Source organism: Pteropus vampyrus, unplaced genomic scaffold (assembly GCF_000151845.1).
Source record: "Pteropus vampyrus isolate Shadow unplaced genomic scaffold, Pvam_2.0 Scaffold43, whole genome shotgun sequence".
NCBI classification, from domain to species: domain Eukaryota; kingdom Metazoa; phylum Chordata; class Mammalia; order Chiroptera; family Pteropodidae; genus Pteropus; species Pteropus vampyrus.
Genome location: NW_011888824.1, coordinates 3,955,676 through 3,983,026, shown reverse-complemented (window position 1 = coordinate 3,983,026; position 27,351 = coordinate 3,955,676). Strand labels below are relative to the sequence as shown.

The following is a 27,351-nucleotide window of genomic DNA, read 5'->3' as shown; positions in this document are numbered from 1 at the left end:
TATGTATACATGTTATAATTTCAAAGTCAACACTAGCACATAAATTTTCTTATCTAAATAGATACTAAGGTACTTCCTATTTCAACACATGCACCTACAAACACATGGCCATGCACATAACCTTGCTTTCTGCAGCTTGCAAGAAAGTTAGAATATACAATATAGTACATTGTTTCTACTTAAATCATATTGGCAAATTAATGAGGATGGCATTAAAAAGTTCTGATCTAAGAAATCAACATACAGGAAGATAATTATTCCATAGATTAAAAACACTGAAGACTGATGGAAAGTTAAGATTTAAATCGTTTGTCCCAGTAATGTCAAAAGATACATAAGAGACACGATTGGCTGCAAACACTCAGAATGCTCTGTTTGGCAAATGGGACTTTTGTAATCTAACAATCCAGGCCAGAGACTCAGACCATCGATGCTTCAGATCTCAGAGAAAAAGTATAGTTGTGGGCAGTTCTTCGCAGGGCAGGGGGTGCCGATGGAGATCTGGATGCCCATCTGGATGGGAGACGGCGATTTGCTGGTCTAGCAGGTCGGGAAAAACCTTTTCCCTGTGAGGATTTCACGGCCACGGATTCCTAAGACACAAAAAAAGACATTCACCTCACTCTACCAGCACCAAAAATGGGCTTAATTTTTTACGGATCCCAACAATGGGATTAATATATTAGTATATTTACAGCAAGAAAAAGCATCAAAAACTAAAAAAGATATTTGTCTAATATTGGTGGTCATCAATGTTTTAATCAGAGCAATTCATTTCTAATATGGAATGTGGCATTTAATAATCTTGCAGATATCTTCACACTGACAAATTTTAATACAATGGATAACTTTTTAGAACTATAATTTCAGTATTCAGAAATTCATATTAGATAACTTTGATATGATGGAACTACAGACATTTCTTAGTGGAATATTATGTTTCAGTGTTATTTAAAAACAAAAAGATAATTTATAGAAGAAATCTTGTTTATTTTTGTCAAGTTATTAATACTTTTAGAGGTCATTAGTGAAAGACACACAAAACAAATGATTTATCTTAGCTATCATTTTTTTTCCCATCAAGAACCATGGTTATTGGCTCTCGAAAAATTTGTAATTGCTAATGAAGAGTTACTATCGATACTAGGCATCATGTGATGATTGAAAATCTTTTCTTTCCCTTCTCTTTGTTTCATTGCTTTCTTCTTTTCTTTTTATTTTAACAGAAGAAAAGCAATCTTAGACCTTTGCAATTAAAAAAAAAATGTTAAAACTTCCATGACACATTTGATACCTTTGGTTCTTTCGACCTTTTTAACAAAGCCTTTGCTCTTTCATCTGAGATAGGCAATGAGGATGGCCTTAATTTCTATGACAATAGCCTGCATTTTCTTTTTCTTTCTTTGGAATTTTATTTTTCTAGAGGATCAGGGGAAGAAGAACTACTTCTAAGGATTATACTCTTGAAAGTAGACTGGAATAAAAAAAAAGGATAACTTTATTCAAATACCATTTTTTTTTTTTGGCAAATTCAATGCTAAAAATTTATACAAATAGAAATGACCTTAAAAAATCTAAGCTATAATTTTTTATTTCCATGTACTGCCTGTTAGCTCTACAAATAAGGGAACTTTATAATGTACTATTTTAAATGATGTGTTTTACCCATATTCTCATTCATGTGACTAATCTCATGAGAGAAAACATGAATCAAATGCTGAAAATGACGGAACAAATCATAGCTAATAACTGAAAGTGCAAATTATTTTACAAATATGTTTTCCATATACTTTTAAAAACATAAACACTTTAAAAGAATAAAATTCTATAAATCAAAACACATATACTCAGAATACTTTTTCAAGTAACTTACAACAAACATTTGATCTTCTTGAGATTCTTAAGCCCATTTATTATATCTATGTTATCCTATTTCAGAATTTTAAGTTATAATGCGTTACTCCTAGTCTTAAAAACTATAACAAGTTCACATTGAGTTACAATCCTAAGGTTTATATTTACTCACAAATTAAGGGTCAAGAAGTTGAGAAGATGCCAAAACATGTGCTTACATTCTATTTAGATGAACGGGCAATTGATTGAACTCCGATCCATGATTAAATATGAATGCAGTTCTACCAAAATGTATTAATTGCTTTCTCACCTCTATTATCTTTTTCCAATCTATTCCTTGCTTCACTTGCTGTACCCCACACATAGATGTCTTTTGCTGAAGCTCTTGTTCTATTTGGAGCATTTCTAAATGGTGACTCAACGTGGCCTCACCACTAACATCAGAATTACATCTGGTCCAATTATCTTGAAAGCATTTAGAATTTTGCAATGCAGATTCTGTTGACATCTCATAGGTTTTCAGCAGCTTTTCCACAACACCATAATTTGACCTAGAATCAGCTGATCTTGGTCGGCCAGATAAATTACTTGGTTTCCAGTCATGCTCGTGGAGCATATTCCTGTAATTGCTAGGATTTATGTGTTCCTGCATTTGTCTGACTAGGCCTGTTGTGGATTTTTTGGTGGGATTATCAGGCACATTTTCACTAGGTACAGTCATGTGGGCACTGGTTTTCAGGATGTCAGACACATTGTCATTTTCTGATATGTTACCTGTAATTAAGGTATCACAGGGCTTAAGATCTTGAGATGATTCTGAATTGCTTTGATTTTGCTGTATTGCATGACAGTTTCTATCTGTTCTAAATACGGTTCTATTAAATTCATCAGTCTTTGCTGCCAGCTTTTCATTCCTAGTAGTCCTATCAAAGCCACAACTGAAACTTCTAAGTGGGCCACTGCTCTGTGTCACCAAGGAGCTATAGTCATTGCTTAGATAAAGGTCAGGATGAGATTTAGCAGGGTGATCTAGTATCATCTTTTCATATTTTGACTTATTGGGAGTAGAGCAGGTTTTCTGAAACCACAAGGTAGAGGGGCTGTTTTTTGCACCTATCACTGTGTCGCATGACCGTATGCCCCATCCAACATTTTCATTACATGGAGGCTTGTTATCTATTTTGTCTTCTGGTGCCAAAGAAGAAAACATAATACCGTCTTTCATAGTCTTCCCTTCATTTAAACACAGTGTAGACATTCCATCATTCCTCAAAAGGAAATGAGGACTGCAGTTCCTTTCACCTTGACCCTCATGGGCCACCCAGCTGTTGTGGTCTAAACTTTCCTTCAGACTTTCATGTGCTTGTTCAGAATATGAGCTGGGAAAATTACGAGATGTGCTTCTTGGTGGAGGAACAGGTGGAGTTTCATTTCTTTGTAGATCAACTGTATCAGTTCCACATTTTTTCATAAAATTGCTTTGCAGCATATCAGCACAGCTCAGATTCTTTCTATTTTTCTGCTTTTCATCTTCTGAATTGATTGGAAGAATGTACTGGCCATTGTTGATCATGTGGTCTCCATGAGGCAGATTAATTACATTTGGCATTTCTTGGAGAATAGAATCTGACTTCATCCTAAACAATTAGAAAACATGGTATATTAGTGATAACTTTATTTAGAATAAGCTCTTAAAAGAACCCATGGCTTAAGCAATAAATGTCTGCTACAGGAAAATTAGTCACAATTTCTTGAAATGTCATTTTTATATAAATCCCCTAGTCAAAACCTCCAAGTCTTTTTTACTGTAGGATAAAGCCCATCTCTCACTGTTGCATTCAAGGATTTACAAACTCTCATACAAACTCTTTCCAATCTTGTCCTTCATTTTTTTTTTTTTTTTAATTATTCAAAACTTCACTTATATCCAGCCTAGATCTTGTAATCTCTTGGGTGAGTGCTACTGGCATTTCCATTTCTATAGGTTTTCTCTAGTCATTTCCTTACCTCTGCTCTGCCTACTGAATTCCTATTCATTATGTCATGTAAGCTCAAGTTCCTCCCCCTTGAATTTGAAATAACATTCTAAGTAGTATGACAGAAATATGAATAGAAGTGCAATGAGACAGAGTAATTTTAAATGGAAGGTGTCATTTGGGCTTGAAAGAAAAGTTAAGAATTTTTTTGATGAGTAAACAGCAGATAGGCAAAGTGAGCTGCAACAAATCCATTATGGTATTCGAGGAACAGTGAGTACTTTGGCATGGATGAGTTATAAAGCAGAGTGAGGAAGGCAATGGAAAATGAGAGAGAAACATTAGGTTAAATTGTAATGTCTCTGAGGATTTATTAAGGATTTTGAACATATTAAGGATTTTGAACTTTTCCCTAAAGGCCATGAAGTAACAAGGAAAACTTTATATTTGATATGATTTGTAAAACAAAACTGGCAAGTAAGTCTTTTCTGAGTTCAATCAAAATAAAAACCTAAATATATTAACAGTAGGGATTCACAAATTAAAGTTAATTAATCATATTGATAAATATCAATCATATTTATATGTCTTCAACTGATAAAATATTATGAGTTAGCTTACAATAAAGTACAGATAAATACTTAACAGAGAATAGTAGGCAAAAGCTAAATGGGCAAGTAGAGGCCAAAATTATGTATGAAATATGATTAGAAAATCTATTGTAAATCAGTACAAAAATTCTCTCTGAGCTTCCTAACAGCTAAATAAAAATAAGGGTACACATTGCTACAGCTTTCTAATAGAAGCATACTGACTCGCTAGGAGATAAATGTTTACCTTAGAACAATTCGTCTTTACTTGTAGAAAATTCCAATTTATTTTTTAATTTAGCTAAAACTTACTTTTATAAGTATAAGAGTGTTTCTGAACTGAAACAGCATTTTTATAGCATCGTATATATGTGTGTACATATTTACAATATATTGTTCTGAAAATTATGTGTTTCCATTATATACATAAAAATACAAAAAAAATAAATGACCCTTAGGTATAAAATATTTCAATAGAACATCATTATGTATTAAAATACCACATCTGTAAATCTGACATCGTCTAATGATGTATTTAAGTGGATTAGTCCAGTTTATACTTTTCCTTGGCCAAATATTCAAAAAGAAAAGAACTGCATTAGAAAGTATATATTAATTTATTATGGAGGCTATTTAACTAAATACTAAAAATGTATTCCTAATAATCAAATGACAAAGAGAATTAGGTTTGCTTTAAGAATTAGAAAACAGAAATATACAATTAAAGATTTTATCTCCTAAGATAACAAACTTTAATAACTCATTGTTAATTCTCATTAACAAAGTGTAAGGAGGTGGCACCTTAAACTGATTAACTGAAAACAGTATTTTTCTTGATTTTCCAACATAAAATAATCAGAGATGTACCAGCCTACCTTCTGTGGTTGGACCTCTTTCGAATTTCCTCTTGAAAGCTGCATAATTCTTCACTAACTTTGGCAAGTTCTTCGAGAGCCTTTATATATATAAGCAATAGCGTGTTAGCACATTGAAATGTTGGAAATGTAAATATTTCTTTAGAAACAGTTCTAGGTCAGTCACATCTTACTTACTGTGTTGAGGGCAACAGAACAGCCCTTGCTTGCTTCCTCAGAAGTCCTCAGGTCAGGCCAGATCTCACAGTCCTTTTGATTGTCTGTGGCCAAAAGATCCATAAACCCTACTTTTGATTTTTTTGTTGCTTTTTGTTCCTTACATATTTGATTTCCTTCACTGAGTAAGCTCTGCTCTGTTTTATTTTCTTTTTCCAGATCATTCCTGTGATTCATCCCTGTAAATTCACACTGCCCTGAATTGAGATAATTTGGAGAAGATTCCACCTCTTTATCTTGAATGGCCTTCTCACGATCAAAATTAATGACCTTAGCACGTTCCTTCATGTTGATTTTCCTCCGAAGCTTTACTTCATGGCAAAGCTGTAAGGAAAACAAAGATAAAACTTTTTTCTCCCCTAATTCACTTTGCCAATTTTTTTGACACTAAGCACACTGTTTTGAGTCCTCTTTGCCATATGACTATATACTACCTTGGAGTGTTAATGCTTATACCTCTGAATAGTGCTTCTAAAATCGAGATTAGCCAGAGCAACTTCGATAAACCATTAAGACTATTTTCAGTAGGTCAAGCATGGATAGTAATTTCTGTCTTTCTGAGTAGAAATCAACTCATTCAAATGTACAATAAACTTGTATATATAGGTGTCAGTGAGATATAGAAGCACTGTTACAGAATTGGAATGACTCAAATCCACTACTGACCATGCTAATTGCTTTCAGTGAGAAACAAGACTTGAACACTAAAGTCATGTTTTTAAACATATGATCCCACCTGCATGTCAACATTTAACTATCTAAATAATTGACAATCTCATATAGTCAGTTCATTCTGCTCTCTAAGTAGACATTTGCAATCAAAAGATGTTTCCTTTGGGAGTTACGTTGGTAAGGGATAGGCAATACCAAATGCCAAAGCTATACATATTCAAAAAGTTTCTCATCCTGATTAAAACAAATGTGACCTTATCCCATGTGATATAAAAGAACTCTAAGGCTTTGATCATCTATTTCTCTATGTGAAAGTAGATTCCAAATTATTTCTTGATGAGAACTTAGTTTAACCTGTAGGCACTAATTCAGCTCATCCCTGAACTGAGGAAATTAGTGACTTTCTCTTCTGGCTTGAGTTCTGGGAGATCTTGTCACATTTCAAAGGAGACTATCAAATAACTATTAAAGCAAATGACTCTACATTTTACAGCCACAATCTATATCTGAGCTATACTTATTATTTAAGGAATAACAGATTTATTGCTTCTCAATATTTACCTAAATCTCAGATGAGAGAAGCTCTATACATAGTTGATGCCTGAAGAACATATAGTGCATTTATTTCTCTAGATACTTATAAATCTATCTTTGAATGAAGTCAGGATAGCATCAAATTGCAGTCACGAATCAATTGCTTTGGCCCCTGTAAAATTACTTATATTGAACTGTTATGTGAATTATGATTTTGGCTGACCTTGAGGATATTTTAAGCAACAACTTTCAAAAGTACCATGTTAAATCTAAGAATGCTACTGGTAACATCCTTTTTTTGAAGAGTCAAGGGTGAAAACAAAATTGCTTTCATTTCAAAATCAAGGACAGACGTGCTATTCCTGGGAAATAAGTTTGCTTTGTTTTCTGAATATTGAGAAATATACATCTGAAAATTTTTGTGTTAGTTACTAGAAAGGTAGATTTGCTGCACCCATTTTACATATGATCCTTCCTTTTGTCTTTATCTCTTCTTTCTCTTTTTGCTTTAGCATACTGTACCTTATGCAGAATTTTATATACCATCGTAAATACTCTTGGAAACTAAAATGAGGTATGACTAAACAAATAACATAATGTCATAGATAGAAAACAATTTACTTTGCGTAAGAGAATCTGTATTATCTGGTACTCAGCTGTTGTCAAGGGTATTCTAACCATTTCAACAAAGATGATAAGCAGGAAAGATTGCAATGTGATTAAAAAAATAAATTCCCAGGCATCTATGAACTCTGTGCAGGGTTTCTATCTAAATTATTCCAGATTTCAAATGATCCAAGTATGTACATATTAATTTTGCAATAGCGAATACAGTGACTATGGATAGTGGCTGAACAGAGAACCATTAGCATACTAACACCTAATGCTGGAAACTCTCACTAGATGAGTATTACTCAGGATCACCAGAGGGACATGTGTACTCCCAGAAATCTACATTCTCTAATACATGGTAGAATAATTTGCATCTGATTTAATACACAGAACTCAGTAATAAATGTTGAACAAATACAATGGTATGTTATAATTTTTCCAAGTGTTCATTTTAAATTTTAGTTTCAAACAAATTGTCCTGATTCTCTGCGACACGTGAGGATATTTTCCTTCTCTTTTCCTCAATCTTTTCTACTCCCAGCACTGTAGTCTATAAGAAGCATGTATCTTCTTAAAGTCTACAAAGCTGGGAGCAGACAAAAAAATCTATGTTAGTATGATAAGGAGAGCACAATGCTAGTATTCAGGCATTAAAGAACATCATCTATGGGTATTCTGGGTAAGCACATTATCTAAACATATTCCTCAGTTATAGAGCTGTATACTGCAAGCAGCAAGACATAAATAGCTCTACAGCCACTGTTTCCAGGTGAAGAAAAAGCATTACAGCCCTTGTCTCCTAGATACAGAAAGGAACAGTATTTCTAGGGACTATCATCCTAAGTATAAAGTATGTTTAACGCCTGCTAATTAATAAGGCGAATGTTTACCACAGAGGGAATCTACAGAGCTGTCAGAATAATTACTTTACAGGGATAGATTAAACCAGACAGTGGACTGTTTTTGATACATAGCTTAAACAATTGGCTAGACTAATCTTGACTCCCTTAATCGTTTTGCTTGGATGTTAGAATTACCTAAAGCTGTTACTAACTAGACCTTACAAACCTTTAGGAGCCAATGACCCAAGACTTCAGGTTTCTAATTGGAGTTGTGGATTCTTATTTGACTTAGGTATCTCCTTGTTGATTCAACCTGATCTCTGATTGGAAGAATTAAGAGACTAAGAAACACATCTTCTAAACTGTAGAGGGACAAGCAATGGATTCTCCTTTCAATTTCTAATCATATACTACATGCCTGCCTTTTCAGCTCTATTTTGGAGGAATAGTTAAATAGCTACTCTTTTTTGACTTCTTTTGTGTAGCATGCCAATTTGTATTTTATTCACAACTAATTATATGGCTGTTAATAAGAAAAAAATATTTGCAGTATAAACACATAAAGCACTAGTTTTGATTGCCTCTGAATAAGGCCAAGGAATCTTAAAATAATTATTTTGGCAATTTGCACAAAATCATGTAAGTCAATACCACGGATGTAACCAGAAGAAAGCAAGATAAGTATAAATACTTTTCAGTTGGAAGGAGCTTGAATATGCATCAATGTAAACATTTAAAGAAAATATTCCAGGCCCAACAAGCTGAGAAATGGTTATTGGAGATAAAATAACTATTTGTATCAGAGATCTGTCATTTTTCATTACTCTTTTCCTAATAAATGTGGCACACCCTACCAGAATAAAAATCATGTCCACTGCCATTTTCTGTTTGAGATATGACACTCCTTTTGATTATATCGAATTATCTAGTATGTGATTACCTTTAGTAAATATTATTCATAAATCATCTCAGAAAAAAATCTACATTTTAATGCCCAATTATAATTTTACTAATATATGTTTCACCAATCATATCTTTATGTTTTCCTCTTGGACACAGTATTTGAAAACTCATGCAAAATACATACCTCACTTTTGATACCAAGGCACTCTAGTCAGAAAATAATAAATTGATACATTTTAGAGTGACATTTAAAGTTCTTAACTTTCATACAGGGCTACAAAATAAGCCTAGTCCCTATGCAAATATCTAGTAAATATCATTGAGATATGCATCTCTTAAGTGGAATAAACAAAAACACTTTACAAGACAAAATGAACTTCAAAAGAACTTTCATTCTGATCTGTAAGTTTCCAATGTATTTGAAACAAATCAACTTGTACCTCTTCTATCTTTTTCTGCATTATCTTCCATTGGCTTTCCCATTCCTTCCGTTCATTGTCAAACTGGTCCAGTAACTCCATCTTTTCCTTGTGCCAGTCAGTCTCTGTGTTCTCCCATTGCTTATGCAGATCCATGGCAACCGTGTGTTAGTGAAGTGGTATTTCTGCTCGTCTCTGCCTTCTCTTAACTGTTTCTTGAAAGCTTGAAGTTGTTCTACTTGAAGCAGTCTCACTTGCCTTTAAAATAAAGCCTAACATAAACATAACGAGAGAGTTCCAAATTCATGTGCTTTCTGGGAATATTTTATCATTTTATCAAGAACCATTGACATAAACTATAGGAAAATTAGACATAAAAGAAGAGATCTACTTAAGAAGAAAATAAAGCAGTCAAAAAATAAGTATTGTCCAAAGTTTCTTTTCACTGTTATGAGACCAGACAGCAAAATTATAGTGGACAACATGGTTAAATGTAGATGTGAGATATAAGTATTCCTTTAACCACCTAATCTAAACATAGAATTTTTCATGAATATCTAAGAGTAGAAGTCTGAAATTCAATTGTATGGTCACATCTACGTAACGGTGGTAGATTCTGCTGCAAAAGAATTACTCCTGCTCTGATGCAACTAGATTATATATTTTTATGACTTAGTCCTGAGACAGTACTGGACTAGAGTATCAATTTTACATTAGAGTTCAAGCCCATGCCAAATGCGATTACTGAATTAAGATCCTGAAGTTGGTTGTCAATATGGAACTGGGGTATTAGCGAGAAACCAAACTAAATCATAAAAAAAATTTTCATTATTTTACTTTATGAAGTAAAATGCAAAAGCAACAAAACTATCCTGGGAGCAAGATGCTAAAATTTATCCATGCTCACTTCTCCTTCTAAAAGATTATATACCATAACCTATTTAAGATAGCTGAATACAGATAATTGAAGAAAATATTTTGCTCAGTTTGAAGGGAAATCTTCAAATACATTAAGAAGTGACTAAAATATTTAGATTCCTAGCATTGAGGGTATGCGCATTCAGAGTTTGAAGATTCAATTTAAAATACCAGATTAGTAACTGTTATAAATCAGCTAAAATCTCTGAGGTTTAGTTTGTTTACATTAAAATGAGGCTAATCACAGGGTTCTAAAGATTACATGACTTACAAAATGCAAAGTAGTTTGAGAAATTTAAACAATTTCCCTATTTTTTTGCTTAAAAAATCTTGCTCTAACTTCCACTGTAATTTTTATTAATAAAGTCATATGCTTTTTTAAATGGGTAGCAAAACATATCTAACATGTCTGAATCTCCATCTGAGATAATGCCTATAAGAAGTCAAATTCTTCAGTTTTGTAGGCCATAGCCAAAATGCCTTAACTTAGCAGGTGGTAGCTTATGCTAATTATGAGCAAAGTTCTTAAGAGTCAATAGCTGCCTGGGTACTGGAATTGTGGAATGAAGCCAATGCCCCATTTCGTAGACACAGAAGATGCCTGCATATTTCACATCCCAAAAATAAGATAAACATTGAAGACTAATTTAATTTTGTCAGACTGTTCTGAATATGCATATCTGTGTAGTGAACTATTCCAAACATATATTTTCTGAGCTGAAATCAGAATTATAACAGACTGATAAGTATAAAAATGTTGGTGCTATATATAGGGTTCCACCTTTAAAAACATCCTAATAATATTGGGGTTTATAATGTTACTCTTCTCTCAAACAATTTGCTACAGATACTTTGATCATTTTTATCTATTTTTTTGGCACTCATAATACTGTGGCTAATTCAGTCAAGATAAAGAAGAAATTTCAGATTTAGCCATTAAAGATGCTAGCATGTCTCATTTTATCCACTTAGTCATGCTTTTCTATAATCTCATTTTCTATACTGTCATCCTTTCTTTTTCTTTCTACCCTCCAAATTATGAGCAAGTGACCACAAGTGCCTGCCATATCAAATGAAAGTTGCCTCAAAATAAACACATCACAAAGACCTAATAAAATGAAGACAGTAAAGAACATACAGAATATTGCTTTTTATTTCGGTAAATCTGTCGGTGATCATGATTACCTAGTAATCTTTTAGACTCATTTAATAACCATTCACAGGATATGCAGACAGTGATTATTTTCAGAGACTGGCAGACTACTTTAAAACTGTATGTAATTAACTGTGAGCGGAAACTATCTTGCTTATTAGCAGGTATTTAACACTGGAACGTCTTAGGAAGAGTGGGTTGGTTTAAGACATCGAGAGATAGTTGCAGATTTAACCAAAGAAGTTATATAAAGGCAGTAGACTGATATCAAGTTACCTGGAAAAGAGGTCCTATGATATTCTATATTTTATCTTAACGGTCTTTAAAACACTGGGAATATTCAGAAATCATCCTAAAGTTTCTCCTCTAATTGTGTAGCAAATGGCTCCATTTTTTATTTCTATTCCTCTTGAACCACTTCCAGAACAAGATTAAAAGGTGCCAGACCCTTCTCTTTTTCATTTACCTGAAGATGATCATCCAGAAAAACTCTAAATCAGACTTGTTCGTAGTAACTGCACTGTACATAAACCCAGGTAATGTTCCCAAAGCAGATAGAATCCTGCACTTAATTGCAAAAGGCCAAATCCATCACAATATAGAGAAGGGCTGATCTACAGAGCTTCCCCTTCCAGGGCCAGAGCAATTCTAGTGACAAGAATTGTAATGGTTATGAATAAAAAACAAGCCTTTGAGAGAAATTCCTATAGAGCAATATCTGTGCCAATTTTTGTGGGAGTATTTATTTCACTCTCTTACCATCTCTGTCTTGTCATAAATGTCAGATGAAATTGGCTGAATATATTGCTTTCTTCTCTAAAAATAAAGTGGGTGCCATAGAGTTGTTGTGAGAATTAAGTGAGCAAGAGAATGCTTAATAAAAGTGCCTAAAACTGTTTGGATCATAGCAGGTGTTTGATAAATGCCTAATTCTTGGTCTCTTCCTTTTGTTCCTTTCTCCTTTTATCTTTTTTTCTCGTCTTTCATCTCACCCTCTTTTTTTCCCTTCGTTATTTTTCCCTTAAAATGAAATTGATGATTTTGATCACTATTTAATTAGAAAATTGACAGAAGCAAGTCTAATGTGTAAACTCTTAAATTTTCAATGATTTTCCTCTGTCCTCAGTATTCTCAAGTATTTTAAGGATATGTGGTAAATTAAATATTTAGGAAAATTTTTGCTGGTAAAAATTTGAATAGACAAATCTTATATAAAATTGATTTTGTTTTAATTTCCTTGAATATATATATATATATATATATAGATATATCTTTAAAAATCCAACTAATGGGGCAACTTTGTAGGAGCATAATGTTCTGTAATAAAACATTATGGGGTAAAGCGGTTCAGCAGATTCAAAAACTCTGTGCTCTTTACTGAGACAAATATAAAAGTTCTCTTTGTTCCTAGTTGTCACTCTTTTTCGCCCCCAGATATTGGAATCTATGTGGGAGACAAGAAAAGATTTCCGCTATCTGTTACCCTCCCCATGTCTCTTTGACTCCCCATCTCATTTCGTTCCTTCTAGAATTTCATTCAGAATAAAAATTTATTAGAGCAAATGTGAAAGGATAGAGCTGGGTTACTTAGTCATACGCACGTTCTTCCCCCAACAACTTTAAGCTAGCATTACATAATCCATTTAAGCTACTCCCTCCTCTCCAAGGCCGGAAACAAGAATCATAGAGTTGTGAGTGGGTTGCATAAGCATGGTGATGGGAGGAAAATAGTTCTGCTAACTTTCCAGCCCTACTAGTAAGCAAAATTTAAGAGTAATATAGGAGTCTCATAATAAATCATTTTCATTTCCCATATTAGCCTCAATTGGTAACACTTCTTTGTCTGAAAAGTGCATTGCTCTTAATCCTACTTGGTCATTACCATTTCAATCTCCATCTCTCCCAATGAAAACTGGACTTTAGCCAAACAAATGAAAAAGTGTTAAGGAGTTGACTCTATTGCTAATTCTCTCTTTTGAGATTTTTGTTCAGAGTATTTGTTTCTTGCTCTCCTATTTCCTCTTTTTAAATGTATTATTTTTCATGTAATTGAAGATTTTTCCTTTGTAGGAGGTTGTATATTTCAATGTAGGCATGCCACACACAGTAGGTACTGTCAATCTCACAATTCCTAGAAGAATCATTTGCCCTGGAGATGCTTTGCTTCCTTTCAACTTTGAGGAATTAGGAATTCTCATATCAAAACACAACAGATGAATACACCATTTGCCTCCAAGATTCTCTAGCTCTTTCTCCGGGTTATTTATACATCACTTTAACTAATTAACAGACCTCTATTGTTCCCTGGCAAATGCATCTTTCCAAAGACAGCCATGGTATGATTTTAATACAGAGCAAAAGGGAATAATTTTTATTGCTACTTCTTGCTATTTCTTGCTATTTCAGCATTTTCCTTATGTTCCAATAGGATCAAAGAGATACGACCATATGCAATTCCGAAGAGATCAATTTTGCCTTCTCATTTTGTTATCTTCTCCTTCTCTGTTTTCTCTTCAGTTATATACTCAAACTAGAAAACATCCAAGATATAGATGAACTGATGAACATCTCTTAACTTATAAAAAGAAGTGTTGAAAGAAACTTTTGGCTTGGGTATATGAATACCTATAATTAACCAGCTTACACAGAAGATTTAGTGGTAACCTTACCTCTTAACTGAAAATTAACCCATTACAAATGGCACACACTTCAACTGAAATTACTGAAACATGTGATGAGCAAACCATCATCTTCGATGAAACTACATTAATTTATTTTTAGTTGCAATTTTCAAATACCAGCAATCTCAAAGCTTGTGAGCTTTACTTTATAAATGTTAAAGTCTTCATCCTAATAAAAATAACATTCTAATAAATAAATTTAGTGAAATCTCATGGTAGGCAAAGTGCTGTTTGAAGTACTGAGAGTCAGCATTTGAAAATCAGGCTCAGAAAACAGATAGCACTGTCAGTTCAGAGTTGGGAAATCCACTTACAGCAGCTGAACCTTCTTTTCCCTACGAGTCATTAAGATCCGTTACTAACCCCGCCCCACTGTTTTTAAGCCCAGACACAGACACTAAAAGAGGCAGATGTTGAAATCACCCTCCACTTAAACAGTATCCAAAGTTTAAAGCATATCAGCAGCAAGCCCTCTATATTCTGCCAGAATTAGTCACTTGCTTTGAAACTTTCAGAAAGAAACTTACCTTTTTGCTCTGGGGAGAAATCCTATGGATGTTCCACCACTGCTCAATCTAGCAATGGAAGGATAGCTAGCTGATTTAAAGAGAGAAGTCTCAGTTTGATGAATCTTGCTTCTTTGCAAGAAATGGAAATGCAAAATAAGTCCAACCATTCAACAGAGCGGTACTGACAAGTCCCTTTGAAACCTTCACCACTTTCACAAATCAAAAAGCTGCTCAGCTCAGTGTCACAGCAGCAGCTGAGACTACTGTGACGTCAGTTGCTTGGAGGCGGCCTTCAAGCCACCTCTTCCAACCAGAGCTTTGTAACTCTAGAGCAGCTCCTTCTCTGGGTAAACAACTCCAGGTCCAGGACATTTTTAGCTTTTATAATGGAACTCAGGATTTTCAAACTTGCCAAAAGAGATGATGGTAATATCACACGATGGCAAGGGCCAATTTTAGGTTTCTTTTATCTAGAAAAGCCAACTTCTTTTTTATAGGCAAGAATGATCTCTTTGCACGCCTTTCACTTTCCGCTTTCCAGCTAGCATCAGAATGCACTTTTCAGTGCCTTTAAAGCCTGGTGCCTAGATGTGGCAGAACAACATGTGTAACAACAATTGCACGCACACACGCGCACACACACACACGCACAATCTCAAAAGATTTGTGAAAACATAGCAAACTTCTATCTTTAAATAAAGTAGAAACGGGGCACATATAAAGACCAACTTGATAGCTCTTTGTGATTCTATGACAACTTGCTGCCTGTATCTACAGTGATGGTGGTGTCCATGGGAAAGAAATCAGAGGAAATCAGAGCCCGTGGGAAAAGATGATACTTAATACGAGAGGAAAAAGCCAGTGAGGTACCCATGTGCTTGTTTTCGATTGTGGTGTGCTGCAGCCTAAGTATATGGCTCCCCAAACCGTGACCAGATGGATCTAGCCTGGAAATGCTGGGCAACCTTGCCTCCTCAGCAGTATTTCCAGCTTCTGTGAGAACTCGCTCACATTTGGTTTAACTGACTTAAAGAAAGTGTCTAAAACAATTTTGTGTCCAATTCAGCAAAAAAGCTAGATAAAAGTTTAAAGAATAAGGTCTTATCCTCAAATCTGAAGAACTTCCTATGTATGGTTGTTAAAGCATTACATAAATACTTTCGCATTATTTTTGCCTGCTTCCAGATAAATATCTCATGGAAAACTAAAAAGTTTAATAATAGTATAACCTGCTTATAGTAGGGCTTTAGTATATGTAGGACAACTGTATGAAATCATGTATGTTTTGAAAGCCTGCTACCATAATCTTAAAAGCAATAACAATAATAATTACTGTAATAACAGTGATTACTCATGGAGAGACAGCTCTCTGCAAGGCTCTATGCTAAGTAATACAATGAGATAATAGCATACAAAGGCAATACATATTCAGCACAGGTGTTTTGAACCTTTCCGCTAAAAACTTTGTTGTAAGAAGATTTTGTTTTAAGGAAAGTGCCTACTGTTATGTATATAAGTTGAATGGTTTTAAAAGGCTGATGCTAGTGTATTTAGCTCTATAGTGATATTCAGACACTCTGAAGTGCCTGACAGTTTTAAGCAGGTGTTAGAATGGCTGAAAATCTTTTGGGGAAAACAACATTTGTTGAATAATTCAGTTTACTTTTAAGCCATTTAAATATTTAAACCTTAAAATATGAAATTAATTCAAATTATTGCTCTGAGTATTGCAGAGAGTTTGGAAAAATCACTGATATCTGATGACATACTAATCCTATTTCAATGTATTACAAATATATGAAGAAGCGTATGTAATACTTAAAGTAAATGTAGAAACACCAGCTGCTGTCAGGAAACAAACAAAAAATCCTGGAAAGGATTTGAAAAGGTCTGTATGAATAATGATACTAAGCCACAAAATAAAATATTTTGAAAAGGGTAAAAGAAGAATACTGAATATATAAATGTCACTAGCAGGTGTTTCCAGACTTACAGAATTTTAGAGCTAGAGAGAACTTCTGAAATCATCTAGCCAATCTTCTCAATTTACAGTTGAAGAAAGAGGCCCTAATGTCATTTGCTCAAGGTCACAAAACCACTTACTAGGAATGCCAGGAATAGAATTCAGGTCTTCTCATTCCTGGTGCCTTGAAGTTTAATATTCCATGGCATTCAAGGGAAGGGGTTAGAAGTCAGGGATAAGAGTTTTGGGCATGAGAAGTCGATTTCTGGCTTTCTCAAATTTTAAATTCAGCTTTCTTCTAAGTCCAAATGAGGAAGATGATACTCCATCTTCCAAGTATAACACAGGAGTCATATAGCAGAGAATTTATGACTATTTATCTAAAGAGGCTTGTGTCCTTAAATAATATAAATCTTAAGTCACAATACAAAGACAAAAGAATTTTAACTTAGTGATTGGAAAAAAATCTGGGGATAAACACACAATTTTTCCTGTAGCATGGCGGTACACAATTTACAGGTTGTTGTCTGAAGAATGATTATGAAACATCACAAAACATTTATTTGTTGAATCTCTTTATGCTATGACAACTCTGGTTGTGTATGAGACTGAGTGGGTTCTGACTTCTTGCTTGTATAGTTTTTCAGTCCCTTCTTCCTTTATTCTTTAAACATATTTAGCAGTATTTTTATTTTCACTGAAAACGAAATGGTAAAAATTAGAAAAGACCTTGAAAAACTGGACTCATTTTTACACATATTAAAATTTAGAGGCTATTATCGGTAACATATTTAAAATAATCCTTCCTTCTAGAACAATGTCAGCCCTTTGCAATTTTCAAAGTATTTTAGGACCGTGGTCTTCAACCTTTTTGGCACCAGGGACCGGTGCTCCATGGAGAATCTAATGCCTGATGATCTGAAATAGAGCTGAGGTGGTGATGCTAGCGCTGGGGAGTGGCTGTAATACAGATGAAGCTTTGCTTGTTCACCCGTTGCTCACCTCCTGCTGTACAGCCCGGTTCCTAACACGGCACGGATCGGTACTAGTCCACGGCCTAGGGGTTGGGGAACCCTGCTTTAGGATACATGATTTCAGTTGTTTAGTAGACCTCTCTTGAATCTTAAATTATCTTCCATTCCTAGAAAGAGGTCTTGGGCACTCCAATTAATATTCCATTTAACAAGGGTCTATAAGCACAAACTCTGTGTCAGGTGTAGTGTTAGATCCTGAGGACTGGAAGAAGAATAAGACCAGTCCTTGTCCTCAACAAGCTTGGTCAACTCTGAAGATCCCTGAAATGTAACTTGCAGCATGCCCGCCCACATTCTGAATAGCCCATTATGTTGGGATAAATCTATAATAAACGTGGAGAGCCTCTCCTCGTTTCTACAGCACCACAGCATTCCACCCATGGGACCACAGTTTAGTGTGACCCTCCGCCTTTGCCACACACCGCAATCGCTCAGAGAATTATTTTAAAAATTACTAAAGCTGGAAACTTCCCTCAGACTTTTTGAATGAGACCATCCAGTGGTGAGGCCCAGGTTTCTTATTTTTTATAAAGAGCCATGGCTGGTTCTGTCAAATTTGGTCCTGTGTTTTTAGAGTTCTAGAATGACAGAGGTTGGATTCTGTGTTAGTAAAAGTAGTATAATTTTGATACTTATAAAAATCTGGTTTGGGTTATAAAATTATGAGAGTCACACACAGAGCATTTATTATCCATGGACGTTACATATTTAGAATGTTGTTTTTTTAGCTAATGTGCTGTTTTCCCAGTGCTGGACATTTTCCCCCTGGAATCATGGGATGCTGGCTCTCTCTTCTATTCTGCGGGCTGGTAACATGTCAACATGTTTTTTAGCCAAGCAGCTCTGTCATGGGTTTTATGTACAGGCATTTCCAGATGACAGAAATATTTTTTAAAAATTAAAAAAAAAAAGTTTCAAAACTATCTGTTCTTTTTAAGAACTGGTCTGTACTCTGAAAAAACAAAATCTCAAATGTGGGCTATTTAAAACTAGAGACAGATCTTAATGGATTTCAAATTTGTGTTGAACATCTCATCATATTATTTCCAGATTCTTGACTTTGGAGATGTTGATAATGCTGACGACAAAATGTAAATAAAGGAATCATTGTATGGCTGCCTCTTATTCCAGAAAGGGGCCTTGGGAATGCTTGTCTACCACGAGAGGGCCACCCTGAGTCACTTCTCTCTGTCAGGAAGTTCTAGCAATAAAGCACAGCTAAAAGAAAGGCCATTTAGTGAGTATAAACTGAAGGACATAGGAATTAATACCGCTCTCTCTCACCTCCTGCCCCCAGAGAGTTGCTAGCTCACCAATATCTTCTACCAGACATGTTAGATTTATCACCATTAAGTGACAGCATTATATATTCAGTAATTGTCTAATAAAATGGCATTGGCAGAGGAAGCTAGTTATACCTTGAAACAGAAAAGAACAGCTAGCATGCAGAAAAGACTGGAAAAGACAAGTCAATAAAGGTAAGCTTTGGAGCTCAGGAAAAGAATTTGTTTTATTCATGGATCATGGAGTGGGGAGATGGAGGGAAGATCAGAATGAGGAACCATATGAGTCGGTGCTAGATTTGAGGGTTTAAAAGAAATGTGGCATCATGATGTGAGAAGGCTGAGATAAAAGATCTGGAGAGGGCACAGAAGGGGGCTCCAAGTCACACTCTGATCAGAGGACTTCTGCAAAGCCAGCCAGACCCATTCTACACACCAAGGGCTCTCACTAAGTCCCTATGAGACTATAAACACAATACCTTGATGCTGTGCTTGGCCCTTAAACTATGGTCTTTTGTTATTGTTGTTGTTAGCATTGAAATATTTTGAACAGTAAGGTTCCTATAACTTCATCTTTTCTTATCAATTTTGAATCCACCCTGTTATTTTGAATCCACCCTGTTATTTTGAATCCAGCTGCTTCCTACAAATATCAGTGCTTCAGATATGAATAAATTACGTTCCTTCTAAAGTGAGGAGTGTGGCCAGAGACACAAGTTTCTCCTCCTAGAGGCCTTCTCACCTCAAGATTTGTGAGGTCCAATGCTCGGGATCCTCATTTTTCTTTCAATTATCTCCTTTGGCTGCTTGATGTGGCTTTTTCCATACATAGAACCTAAGCAGCTAAGACTCTCCATGCAATGGTCCTGTATCTCAGCAGATTCACATTTCCTTTCAGGCAAAGGAGCTCAGATTCCTAAGAGTCATCTAAAGCCCAGAATAAATTAATTTGGCTGATTTGTCATGTTAAACTCCTCCTCTAAAGTTCTAAATAACTGATCTGAGCTGACACATTGGATGCTCTATTTAAAAAGCTAACTCTGTTTTATCTGTTCAAGAGGTATTGATACAGAGATATGGATTGTGCAAATATTGCACATTTTCATGAAAAGGAAGAGAATTAAAAACTAGACACTAAACTGAGTTTTCTGACTTTAAGAAAAGACTCTATTTTTTTTTTTAATGCTCTTAAATCCCCTCCCCTACTAAAGAATTTGAGGCAAGTGGGAAAACTGATGAGCTTCTCTCTGCCCGCACATCCTCTTAATTTTCAAAGGCCTAGGTTAATGCAGGTACTTTTGAGATGAATTTAAAGAGCTGACTTGTTGACTTTAAATGTACATTATGTTGGACAACCTTAGAAAGGTACAAATGTTGTTTGCCAGCCTTTGAGAATCACTTCTGCATTTTATTTGTTAACATAGATTAATAAGCAGCTCAACTCAAAACATTTAGAAATGACTACAGAAAATAAACATATAAAGCACACTTATTCAGTCGATAACCTCCAGAGCTCCATCTCTGGAGTGTGCAGAATATTGAAGCTCCTGAAATAGTTGTACCATTCCTGAATACTTCAAAGTCATTTTCTCATTTTGTAAAATAGGTCAGTGTTCTAAATTTTTATGAAAGATTCAATGTTTTGTGTGTGTGTGTGTGCAGAGTCCTCTAATTCACTGTTTATTTAATACTTATTTTGGTACAAGATAAAAAACTTTCAATTATTTAAGATATCTAAATACGGACTGACAATTTAAAGCAAAAATCATCAAAACAAAAGAAAAGTAATATGAACTAGGTTTGAAATACCTAAACTGAGTTTGAATGTTGTCTGGTTTAGACAACATTCAAAGAAACATTCTAATACACCAGTCAATAAAGTTACATGAATATTTTTGAAAAGGCTAAATAATTACTAAAAACCACTGATTATATATTCTCATGTCATAGTCAATTTTATGAATTTATAAATTCATGCAATTTTATGTTTAGATGTAGGTTTTGATGGTACCCTATTTGGAAAAATGGTTATAGGAAAACTCATACAACTATAAACTAAAAAATCTTTTATAATTGTAACAATGAAATTGAAAATTCAGAAAATGTCAATACCTTTGAGCTTATTAAACATAAACATCTGAGATATAAGATGAGGCTCTTTAGGGTAACACAGCCTGACTTAACAGTAGACAGTGAAAAGTGGACATTTCTGAAGTTTCTCCTTATTTTTAAGAAATAAGTGTTACACTTGCTGCTCATAGTCTCTGAGCAAGTGTGGTTCTAACAGTACTCTATTTGAAAGTTGTTCCTGGAAGTGTTTTAAAAATTACTGACAACTTCACCAGGACAGCCACAGAATTATTTTAAAACTGTTACTGAGTACTTTAGAGTGACTGGGTCTTTTAGCAGAGAAAGTGTATATTTATTAAGGTACATGGAAAGGACCTTTGGAGATTCTATGAATGGGCAACATTTAAACAGCTACCACCATGGCCCCCTCTCCCAAATGATCCACACAAAAGCACTGTTTAGAAGCATAAGGTCTACTCAAACTTAGACAAGTGAAGCACATTTGTTACAGTCTCTATGAAGATTTTCCTGCCATATCCAGGCAATAAAGCTTTGTAACTCTCTGAGTTTCCCTCTGAAATTCTACAGATAGGCTGTTGATAATACCAGGACCTACTCAGGAAATGTTAGTTACATCAAAATGTATACACGATCACCTCCTCTCCCAAAAGTGAAACCAAAATTACAAACATAAAATCAAAACTATCTTTCACTAGACTTAACTGGTTTGTAACTGGATTTAAGCATTACTGTCTTCACAAATACTGTTTCTGAACTGTACCAAATCCCAGTTGTTTAATAAACAGTCAACTTTTCTCACTTTCTGATATTATCCTCTACCACTTTCTTTTCAATCTTTACATTCAATTAGGCATCTGATGAAAGCGGCTGTAGTTCTACAAGGATGTAGCTACAAACGCTGCATGAATAGTTGAAATTAAGGCTGAGGTTCAAAGGCGACATTCCAAACTTCATAGGCAGCTGATTAAACAGCCATACCCGTCTCTGCCACACAAATTGAAGTGAAGGTTGGGGAATGCAGGCCAATACACATTCCAAGCTCAGCAATGAATTTTCCTTTGTTTCATGAGTTCGAGTCAGTTATGCCTAAAAATAGCCAATGGAATTCTTTTTTTCCTAAATTAGGCCAAATTACTAAAGACACTCTTTCCTACAGCTAAGAATGTGCACATGAGAGAATTTTCTACAATAAAGTTTGAATTTATTTTCAACATGATGTTTGAATTTATTTTCAACATGATGTTTAAATAATATAGCTTCAAAGGCACAAATAGGAGATCTTTGTATCTATCAATAATGGGGAGATTTTGTTCTTTTGGTGAATTAAGAAGCTAGGGTATTAGAACTTTTAGAACTAGCTTTATACAATGCAAGTAACAGGATCAAAGGGGAGAGGATGAAGATACTGGAAACTCTTTCTGAGGTTGTGGGCACTGTCTTTGTTAACTTCTCTTCCCATGTCTGTGTCTTGTAATGTAAGGAACAGATGTACCCTAGATCCTGGGTATTCACAGAACAGCCTGAAGTTCCAGGAAGAATAAGAAAAGGGACAAACTCACTTCGTGCCTGCTGGCAGTTTGCTGAGATCACCTCCCACCTACTGGCCCCCAGCAGTCCCCTAAGATGGAGGCAGGTCTGAATTCTTTGCAGCTCTCATTGTGCACCACAGTGTGTGAGAGGAACATGCACACATGCAGGCAGGCTCCGGGAAGCCAGCTACAGAGTGGGCAGGGCAGAGTTGGAAAGAACTCCCCTGAACTTTGACTGTATGGTAAAGTTGCCTCACTAACTTCAGAGGGGCTGTCAGAGTGAACTCCAGTCCTCCACAGTCTGTGAGCAGTAGTCAAGTCAGTCCTGTTTCCTTTCCCCAACATCTTACTGGGATTCATATATGGAGAACCTGGATTGAGTCTAAGATTCTCATGAAATTCTTCTAGAAAAATCAATGTCTTAGGAGTTCAAAGGTAAGATTAACAACCCTGTTGCCAGGATGACCTTAACTCCTGAAGGTGGGGCTCATGTTTCGGTTAGCCCAGATCTCACTTGGTTAGCCAATCCTTCCTAATCCAGGTCATAAGATACTGCTGGGGGTATATGCACCACCCCTGCATATATTTATGGCATCTCATCCCAGAATGCCTAAGAATTTTATTGTGTTTTCTTAGGAATATCTAACATGCCAACAGGTGTCCAATAAGCAATTAAAACCACAAGGCCTTTTTTGCAATTCTTTAAGAATACATATTAGAGTTAGCTGTTTACATGTCTATCCTGCTCAATCAACCAATTAGAGGCCCAAAAAGAGTAGAAACTGAACCTCATTTTCCTCTTTACTGAAAATAGTACATACTTAAAAATGGTTGTTAAATAGACCAAAGATTCATGCTCTACCTTTTTGTTTCATTCTCATATCTCTTGTGTATGCTCTTTCCTACCTTGGTTTGGAGGGTAGAGTCAGTTGGCACACATCATTCCTGATGGATTTGTGGAACACCATATCCTCTTTCTATAAACATGGAGAAGCTCTGCAGCAGAGATAACTATATAATGACAAAGCAGTGGATTGTCAAGGTGTATGTGTGGGATCATCTGGAGGCTTTCAATGTGCACGTGTGCCTGATCTGTGTGTGTGTGTGTGTGTGTGTGTGTGTGTGTGTGTGTGTGTGTGACCCTGTACACACAGTTTTCATTTTGGTTCTCCTTTCTGTCATGTATTATTCCTATTTGTCTTCTCCGATTTTGTTGGTATTAGTGAAAGGAGAGTTTTCTAACACTATCATCAGTGTGGAAATAGAACTGCTTTGTCATTGAAAAGGCTGTATGACAAAGATAGAAATGCTCTAGAGAGGATCTGGATATTCACCAAATGGCTGGAACTTTAAGGTGTACTCAAACCTAGACAACTGATGATTTTATAAAGTTAGTATCACATAGTTTACTGTAACCTTGGTATAAGCTGCATATATATGTCTTAGATAATTCAAACATCTAAAGCTGTGGTTCTGGGGAGTTTTAAAACACATAAATGCCTGGGTCCATACATTCAGTTGGAATTAGTGTTAGGTAGGGCCTCAATTCTAAAAACACCCCAGGAAATCAGATATGCAGCTTGGGTTGAGAACCAGTGATCTAACTATTTCGTTCTTGATTCCTCTCATGATACAGAAGGTTAGCATTCTGAAGCGAGCTTCCTAAAGCCACACAGGGTAGTAAGTATCCATGAGACTTCTGAAGTAAACAAGTGCACTATATAACCATGTTTCCCACAGGGCAGGACAATGCTTTGAAATTCTAACCCCTTTCCTCTAAATGCCAGTAGAGCTTCTCAGTCATGTGACAACCCACATCTCCACATACTATCAAATGCTCCAAAGGTAGCTGTTTAGCTGGGTATATCTGGCTCCAAAGGCAATAAACATTTCAGATAAATTTCAGCCCTCAAACAGTTCCTTTCAGTTCCTTTCCCTAAATGGTTCCTCTGAGATGCTGGCCTGGAGACTTATCAAGGATCTAACAGACAGATTTTGTTTTTTAAAGTAATTTCGTTCTTTGAGATAAAATTTTTAAATAAATAAATGCTTGAATAAATAATTAAATATAGCACTTAAACTTTTTCACTCTTTTTTGTCATAAAGTTCTACCTAGCCTTCTGAATCTCCAAGATGAGAAGCCAGAAATGTGTAGTGACAGATTCCAACTGCTGGTTAACCACTTCTCACTCCAGGTCTCTCCTCCCCTCCAAAACAAAATGAAATATAAATCAAAGAGATAAAAAAGAAATGGAGATCAAAAGCAGTTATTTTAAACTGAATTTTCAACTACTGTTAAGTACTTCTTTTTTTCTTTTTTAAAATTAATACTCAAAAGGAAATGGAGGTATTGGGCATTAGGTCACAAAATAAATTCTGTTACCAGTATCACCTTACAGAATAGAACAAAGACACTCCACATAATATTCTTCATACTGACGTGCAAGATTCTTCACTTTCCAACAGATTTTCATAACCACCAACTACTCAGAGTATTTCCAAGTATGCGGCTTCAATGAGTGCCTGAATTTATGAATCTTGGGTGCCACTGATGCATTCTACCTTTCCACTGGGTAAACTGCCAATGAGATGAACCAAATAGGGCCTTCTGGGTACATGGTGCCTGTCCAGGCCACTTCAGCGAGGAGGAGAAAGTGGGTACTTGGGTTCGCCAAACTAAGTTTATGTCTAGAGAGTACTTCTGACTCGAACTATATTACTGGCTTTGGTTTGTGATTTAATGAAATTCTAGAGAATGACTATAGTTTTCCCAATTCAAAACATTTCACATACTCTATTTCTAGCATATTTTCTGCTCCAGCACAGTTCCATGTGACAATATATTATAGGCAGTGGTCCCCAACCTTTTTGGCACCGGGGACTGGTGTTCCTTTGAGAATCTAATGCCTGATGATCTGAGGTGGAGCTGAGGCAGTGATGTTAGCGCAGGGGGACAGCTGCAAATATAGATGAAGCTTTGCTCTCTCGCCAGGTGCTCACCTCCTGCTGTATGGCCTGGTTCCTAACAGGCCACAGAAAGATACCAGTCCATGGCCCAGGGGATGGGGACCCCTGTAATATAGAGGACAGGACTCCAGGCAACAAACTCGATTAGCAACATATGGCTCCAAGTATAATAGGTAAATGCAGAAGTGCTATTTTGGTTCAAAGCTTGTCAAATGCAGGATGGGGATAATTATTTTCTCAATGAACTAAGGCCTAATAAACTCTCATGCTTCCAAACACATCTCTTTAGACAGAACACCAACATCAATGCAACTAATTAATCAGTTTCCATAAGGGTCACATTTCATTCATTCACCAAAATTTTCATAGATATTTATTGGATATGAAAATTATCTTGTTAGTCTAATGCAACTTAGCAAAGGTAGTTTATAAACCTACATATTTTTGGAAATGTGCCCAATTTGTGAATGTCTAGCTTTTGAATTATCACAATATTCAATTACTGAGAAATAATTGAGAGGTTTAGCCAATTTTTACAGTCATTCTGCCAATTATTTATCAAGAAGAGTAATTAAGATGTAAAAAACAGATGCAAAAATTAAAATTATTTACATAAAAAAAGTCACACTTAGGTCCTTACCTGAAATATTTTAGTGCTTCGGCTTCTTATTGAATTTGATAGTTGTAAGATGGGTCTTTTTAAAGAAATAAGCAGTCTTCAGTGTTTTTATAGCATTGGTTACTACAGAAATTATACTTCTTTTACTTCTTGTCTTGAAGGGTGAACAAAATAAACAAACTGAAAATACTATAATGAATGGTAAATGATGAGAGATTTACAGTACAAAAAACAGCGTAAAAAGGAAGACAAGTTTAAATATTGTTGTGTAAGAAAGTGATGAAAATAATACAAGAATGAGAATAAGTAAAATGATAGGCTGGAACATCTGGGAAGGTAAATGCAAAGACAAAGAAAAGAGTTAATTAATAATAATATTTAAAAACTTACATTTATATCAACTAATCTAAGCATTCATTCAAATTCAGATAAAGCAGAACTCTTCCTTAAGCCTCTATTTACCAAATCTGAAAGCTTATTATGCACAGTGTTTTCTCTCACTCTGACTTCTATTTTTACCCCTGAGAGTATAACTGAAAAATCACATGCTCTAAGTATCCAAAAAGCTGCAACAAGGAAACTAAAAACCAATTATTTGCTACAATAAAAAGAAGAAAATAAGTTTCAACATTTAAAAATCTAACAGTCTTATCATAAATATATATTTTTTTCCATAGCAAAGCAGAGCAACATGCAAGATCAATAAGCAATAGGGTTGCGATTTTTCTAGTTGTGACTAAAAGGCAGCTAATCTAATGTCAGTCATGCTTCTGTGTATAAACTGATTTTTTAAATTTAAACTTCCTGTGTGTCTTTAAAAGCCATGCATGCTGCTGTACTTCCACAGGTTCTCCAATAGATACAGGACACCAGGCTTGCCAGAGAGGGTAGCACTGCCTGCTTCGTTTTACGAATTATCTATTAGGTGATTAACTCTTGATAAAATGCATTGGTCTTTGGCCACCATACCTGGCTAGAGCAGCTCAGTCCAATTCATCGGGTGTGCCTCTACAAATTAGGATGAGGGAAAAATGCTGGTTTCCCAAATTAGTATTGCCTTAAAGCTAAAGTATAACACTCGTTCAGTAGTCTCGAGAGTCTGCACTACAAA

At 35.3% G+C, this 27,351-nt stretch overlaps 2 protein-coding genes across 2 annotated transcripts in view; both read right to left on the bottom strand.

The window, feature by feature from the left end:
* On the bottom strand, nt 1-26,839 carry KIAA0408 (KIAA0408 ortholog). Its single transcript, XM_011358730.2, has 6 exons — nt 26,262-26,839; nt 9,515-9,765; nt 5,473-5,835; nt 5,296-5,375; nt 2,165-3,491; nt 1-593 (listed from the first exon to the last, which is right to left on the bottom strand). Exons 2-6 carry the CDS (start codon nt 9,647-9,649, stop codon nt 420-422), a joined length of 2,079 nt encoding a protein of 692 aa, XP_011357032.1. The 5' UTR covers nt 9,650-9,765; nt 26,262-26,839; the 3' UTR covers nt 1-419.
* The window catches only part of SOGA3 (SOGA family member 3), a 64,078-nt gene continuing 36,727 nt past the window's right edge, over nt 1-27,351 (bottom strand). The window contains exons 7-12 of the mRNA XM_011358731.2: nt 26,262-26,568; nt 9,515-9,765; nt 5,473-5,835; nt 5,296-5,375; nt 2,165-3,491; nt 1-593 (exon numbers count right to left, since the gene is read on the bottom strand). Of these exons, the coding sequence (XP_011357033.1) occupies nt 26,458-26,568 (111 nt within the window). The 3' untranslated portion in view covers nt 1-593; nt 2,165-3,491; nt 5,296-5,375; ... (1 more) ...; nt 9,515-9,765; nt 26,262-26,457. The remainder of the gene's footprint in view (nt 594-2,164; nt 3,492-5,295; nt 5,376-5,472; nt 5,836-9,514; nt 9,766-26,261; nt 26,569-27,351) is intronic.

Excerpts from the sequence above, each read along its gene's own strand:
- KIAA0408 (XM_011358730.2), bottom strand. The coding sequence starts at position 9,649 with ATGGATCTGCATAAGCAATGGGAGAACACAGAGACTGACTGGCACAAG. Across the intron at positions 5,376-5,472 it reads GTTCTGTTGCCCTCAACACA|GCTCTCGAAGAACTTGCCAA; the intron begins GTAAGTAAGATG and ends ATATATATAAAG. Across the intron at positions 594-2,164 it reads ATTGGAAAAAGATAATAGAG|GAATCCGTGGCCGTGAAATC; the intron begins GTGAGAAAGCAA and ends TTTGTGTCTTAG.